Here is a 6,000-nt window from a genome sequence, read left to right as displayed (position 1 = left end):
GTGGTTGTTGGGTGGTTTTCAATTGGAAAGTTGGGTGTTGGGTATATATAAATGCAGTCCATTTACCATTTACCATTCTTCTTCTGAGAGGACTTCATCTGAGACTATCAAAGCTTATTGCCTGGTTATAACAAGTGCTTCTCTGCATTTCTGATGCTTTTCTGTTGTCTCAAACCAGTCTGGCCATTCTTCTCTGACCTCTGCCATCAACAAGAACTCACTGGATGTTTCTCCTTTTTTTAGACCAATCTCTGTAGACCCTATCAATGATTGTGTGGGGAAAATGAAGTGGCTGGAGTGTGCATGTTTTTTTGCGCCTCTTCAGGAAAAAAAATGACCTTTGCCGCTACCCTGGGATCTGCACACTGGGGAGAGATAAATATGCAAAACGCCGTCCTGGAAGCTTTGAGAACTTTAGTCCTGATTGGCTTTTAAATGCAGAGAATGAGAACGGTGTCCTTTTGTCTCTGGCGGTCACTCTTTCATTCACACATAAAACAGAAATGGCGTCATATCTTTGGCCCAGCTTTACAAGTCATATCTCAATTTGTTTTCTCAGCCCACATGTGAGTTTACATAGGCTTCTGTGTGCATAATTACAGGGCAGACAGAAGGGGGGGGGGGGGGGACGGGAAGCAGCCTGTGAACTTTTCTCCTCCTACTTTCCTCCAGCTGAGGCCACCACTCGTGGCTGCTTCTGCCACCATCTTCAGCTCTTCTTCACTCCCTCTTGCACGCTCAGGCGGTTCCTCCCTGTGAGCACTGTCCTGCGGGGGAAAGGTGGTGAGAGATACGGTTTCTGTAACAATGGAAATTCAATCAGGAAATGAGGAGGAGGAGGTGGCGAGAGCCACGCCGGCGACCTCGGCCGTCGTTTCCCATAGTGCCTCTGGCCCACCCAGAGAGGACCTGCAGGCTGCTCAGAAGATCGAGAGGTTCGACATCTCACTCGAAAGCCTGAAGAGGATGTTTGAGAAGCCTGCAGTAAGTCACGCAGCTGCTTTTCGTTGCTTGTTATGTCAACATTTCAGTTTTTCCAGAAAAACTTAAACCTTGCTGCAAAATGTAAAATTTCATAAACGTAAAGTCAGGCAGGGATGAGAGGTGACGGCTCGAAGTTTCACTGCTGGATACTGAGCTGCAGCTTTTCGACACATGATTCAGCTGGAAACTTTTTGTATTGTGCTCTTTCCATCTGGTTTGGCATGTCTGAGAGGAAAATCTAAGCTTGTTGGAAGTGAAGCAGGTCGTTACGGGAAACCCGGTAACCACACTGACGACCTACTTCTGCCTTTTTCGTGCTACTTTTGCTGTGGCAAATATAACTCTTTTTTGAATAAGTATGTTGAAGTCAAAGGTGAAGTGCATGCAGCACTGAAGCATTCTGGTGAATGCTGTGGTCCGGGCATGACAGCGCCACCTGGTGGCATCCACCTCCCTGTTATATACAAGCCCTAGCCTGTGGTGCTGAAAAATGGCTTCATAAGCAACTCACTCCCCATAGATCGTCATGTTAAAATGTCCAACAGCAGAAATCAACATGTTAAAAACATGGTACAAAAAAACTTTTGTTTTTTGCAGATACCTTCTACATTCATGGCAACTGTATGGCAGGCAGGCTATCTTATAACTTATTGACTATAAATAATTGGGGGTGTGGTTACTTTGATTGACACCTAGTGTGCTGGGTGAAGGCAGCCACATGCTTCCCGCCACTGCATTTTTCTTATAACAAATGTCTGAGATAACTGACCATCTAAGATGTCTGTGCTCCAGTATTTCCACTCAGTGAAATGTTTGTATTATTTAATTTGTATGCTAGCACAGTTAGAGCTATTAGCATTAATTAGCAGGTATTCATAGTTCAGTGACCCTAATTTTGCTCCAGAGATGATGTAACCATGACTGAAGCAACATGCCAGTTTTGGATTTTATTACCCAGCCCAAGCCACTTATTATGAAAATCAACACCCACTGAGCAAAAGTCGGCTTAAATATGTATTGTTACCTAAATTAGCTTGTTAGCCTTATCTTGTTTGGGATCTCAAAGATGAGGGTGGGGTGTGTTCGAGCTTCCTTCATACCCGATCACACCAGTTTTGCCCACGTGCCACCTCTTGCTCCCTCAAGCTGTGTTGACATGGATCTATTGGAACAAAATGAAGAAGCAACACTAAACATTTCACAGGCTGCCGTGGTTAATGATCCCATCACTGCAGCTGACCATCCAAGATAACGTCTCTGACATTTACTTTTGTTTTGCAGTCCAGCTGCTCATGGTGGCTGAGTAATTTGGTCTGGGGAAGATTGAGAAACAAGACTAATATGTTTTCATTTCTCAGATGTGTGTTTGGCCTTTTGTGGCCTCCGGAGATCCTACAGATCACACACACACACACACACGCACGCACGCACGCACACGCACGCACGCACGCACGCACACACACACACACACACACACGTGCAATACTAAATGTATTATGTTTGTGTGTGTGTGTATATATACATATGTCTGATCTATACACTATAGCACTTCTATTATGCATTATATGATAAATTTTCTCTGTAAATCATAATTAGGTGTTTTTGTGTTGCAGTTTTATTCTTCTGGATATAGTCTTACATTTGTGTTTTTACTTGTACATTTGCTTTAATTTTTTAAAACAAAATCAGTATCATTTTCTAACCATTTCTACTTGGCGCAGTGGGGTGGGGGTGGGGGCAAAGAGGCCAGTGGCATTAATGGGCCTTTCACACTGAATGCGTTCAGAGCATTAAACGCATTGTTCATTGCTCTAAAACTCATGATTTTCAATGAGAAACGGCACAGTTTTAACGTGTCACAATTTTGGCGCGTCGCAGCGTGACACTCCGCCAGGAGCACACATTGCCGCTTGTCATCAGGTCGCTCCTGTCAAAGTTCAACCCAATCCAACTTTCAACACTGTGCGCTGTGACGTAGCTTTGCACATCCAACAGAAACAAGGCATCATGCCAAAACACGGAAGATCACAGAATGCAGAAATGTGTGTCAGAGAAAAATCCGAACTGCTTATTTATACACAGCAGTTTTTTGAAGAAAACTCTTACAGAAGTTTTTTTTAAACCTCAAGATTAATTTCTGAAAAAAAAGATTAATTTCTGATTACTGTACATTTTGAAGTAAAAAAAAACATTTCTTACATTAGAAAAAAGAGATTCTTTAGAAATCTTTGTTCATCTGTAAATTAGAACCATACCTTACCTGTTGTTGTTTGAGAGGAGATAATTGCTTGATGAACATTATAAGAACAATGGACATTTATTTTTAGACAAGTAAAATAGCATGAAAAGTAATGTGTACATTTTTAATTCTGGTACATTCATATTTACATTTCAACCAGGAAAAAAGACACAGTAAATAAATAGAAATATTTATTTTAAACACAACAGGAGATGATGTAACAATGACTACAGTCAGTGTGTCTGTTAATTAGGATTCCTCAATGTGACATAAACCTCATGAAGAAATAATTTTTAATTTAGTCATTTCAACCTTTAATTACGTTCTCATTGACTATGTGATTACTTTTAATGTTGTAATAACAGGGTAATTACTAAAATATGAATTTGACTATTCTAGTGATTGTGAATGCTTTGAAATTGTGCACAATAGGGGTGGATCTTCTTCTAACTGTGCAAATGTCTTTTTGACTTAATTTTGACTTCATGGACATGTTTAATGATTAATTCATTTAATGTTAAAATATAAAAGGAAACAGCTTTTTCAAATAATAAAATAGTTGCCCTTTAAAGAGCGTTTGTTTTATTTAGAAGTGTAGCAGTAGGCGTTGGTTTTCAGAGACGACATGAGAGCTGGACTCTCAGGCAGGGCACCCTCTGGTGGTGGGCCAGCAGTACCTCCTCTTCTGGCGGCCCACACAACAGGACCCCCCCCCCTCAACGGGCGCCTCCTGTTCGGGTGACGGTGGTAGAAGTCGGCCAGGAGGGCCGGGTCCAGGATGAAGCTCCTCTTCACCCAGGAGCATTCCTCTGGTCCATACCCCTCCCAGTCCACCAAATACTGAAACCCCTGGCCCTTACGTCGGACGTCCAGGAGCCTGTGCACTGTCCATGCAGGCTCCCCGTCGATGATCCGGGCAGGAGGCGGCGCCGGTCCAGGAGTGCAGAGGGTGGAGGTGTGGTATGGCTTGACACGTGAGACATGAAAGACCGGGTGGATCCGCAGTGAAGCTGGTAGCTTCAGCTTCACTGCGGCCGGACTGAGGACTTTGAGGATCTGGAATGGTCCAATGTAACCTTCCTTCAGCTTAGGGGAGTCCACTTGTAAAGGGATGTCCTTCGTTGATAGCCATACCTCCTGCACAGGCTGGTAAGCAGGGGCCGGGGAACGCCGGCGGTCTGCATGGGCCTTAGTCCTCGTCCGGGTCTTCAACAAGGCAGAGCGGGCGGTGCGCCACACCCATCGGCATCTTCGCAGGTGGGCCTGGACCAAGGGCACACCGACCTCTCCCTCCACCACGGGGAACAGTGGGGGCTGATACCCCAGACACACCTCAAATGGGGAGAGGCCGGTGGCAGAGGACACCTGGCTGTTATGGGCGTACTCGATCCAGGCCAGATGGTCACTCCAGGCCGACGGGTGCGCGGACGTGACGCAGCGGAGAGCCTGTTCAAGTTCTTGGTTGGCCCGCTCTGCCTGTCCGTTCGTCTGAGGATGATACCCGGACGAGAGGCTCACGCTGGCCCCCAGTTCCCTGCAGAAACTCCTCCACACCTGGGAGGAGAACTGAGGACCACGGTCCGAGACGATGTCCGCTGGTATCCCATGCAGATGCACGACGTGGCGGACCAGGAGGTCTGCTGTCTCCTGGGCCGTTGGGAGCTTCGGGAGGGCCACGAAGTGGGCCACCTTGGAGAATCGGTCCACTATCGTGAAGATGGTCGTCATGCCCTGGGACGGTGGGAGACCCGTGACGAAGTCCAGGCCAATGTGGGACCAGGGGCGACGAGGCACCGGTAGAGGCTGCAGAAGTCCTTGTGTCTTCGTGTGGTCTGCCTTGCCCCTGGCACAGGTGGTACAGGCCTGGACATATTCCCGGACATCGGCCTCCATAGATGCCCACCAGAAGCGCTGCCGGACAACTGCCACGGTCCTTCGCACCCCCGGATGACAGGAGAGCTTGGAACCGTGACAGAAGTCCAAGACTGCAGCTCTGGCCTCTGGTGGGACGTATAAACGGTTCTTCGGACCAGTTCCTGGGTCCGGGCTCCGTGCCAGGGCCTCCCGGACGGTCTTCTCCACGTCCCAGGTGAGGGTGGCCACGATAGTGGACTCAGGAATGATGGACTCCGGTGGATCCGACAGCTCCGTCTTGACTTCATCTTCGTGTACCCGGGACAAGGCATCCGATCTCTGGTTCTTGGTCCCGGGGCGATAGGTGATGCGGAAGTCAAAACGCCCAAAGAACAGTGACCAGCGGGCTTGCCTGGGGTTCAGCCGCTTGGCGGTCCTGATATACTCCAGGTTCCGATGGTCAGTGAAAACCATCAACGGCAACAGGTATCTCCACTCCTCAAGAGCCTCTTTCACTGCAAGGAGTTCTCGATTGCTGACGTCATAGTAGAACTGATGCAGACGAGAACCGGCGTTTCAACTCCTTGAACGCGGCTTCGCACCGATCCGACCAGGTGAAGGGGACTTTTGGAGAGGTCAGGGCTGTCAGGGGGCTAATTACCTGACTGTAGCCCTTAATGAACCTCCTGCAGAAATTTGCAAAGCCGAGGAACTGTTGCAGCTTCCTACGGCTTGTTGGTTGGGGCCAATCTCTCACCGTCGCAACCTTGGCCGGATCAGGGGCGACGGAGTTGGAGGAGATGAGGAACCCCAGGAAGGACAAAGAGGTGCGGTGAAACTCACACTTCTCACCCTTCACAAACAGCCGGTTCTCCAACAACCGCTGCAGGACCTGACATACATGCTGGACATGAGTCTCAGGG

The 6,000-nt window shown here is 47.8% G+C and overlaps 1 protein-coding gene across 1 annotated transcript in view; it reads left to right on the top strand.

Annotated features, from left to right (window-relative positions):
- Positions 1-700: 700 nt before the first annotated feature.
- xirp2a (xin actin binding repeat containing 2a) overlaps positions 701-6,000 on the top strand; it is a 142,663-nt gene continuing 137,363 nt past the window's right edge. Inside the window, exon 1 of the mRNA XM_034176553.1 lies at positions 701-984. Within this exon, the coding sequence (XP_034032444.1) occupies positions 808-984 (177 nt within the window). The 5' untranslated portion in view covers positions 701-807. The remainder of the gene's footprint in view (positions 985-6,000) is intronic.

Source organism: Thalassophryne amazonica, chromosome 1 (assembly GCF_902500255.1).
Source record: "Thalassophryne amazonica chromosome 1, fThaAma1.1, whole genome shotgun sequence".
In the NCBI taxonomy this organism is placed as follows: domain Eukaryota; kingdom Metazoa; phylum Chordata; class Actinopteri; order Batrachoidiformes; family Batrachoididae; genus Thalassophryne; species Thalassophryne amazonica.
Note: the sequence above shows the minus strand (reverse complement) of the source record. Positions and strands in the feature narration are given on the sequence as shown.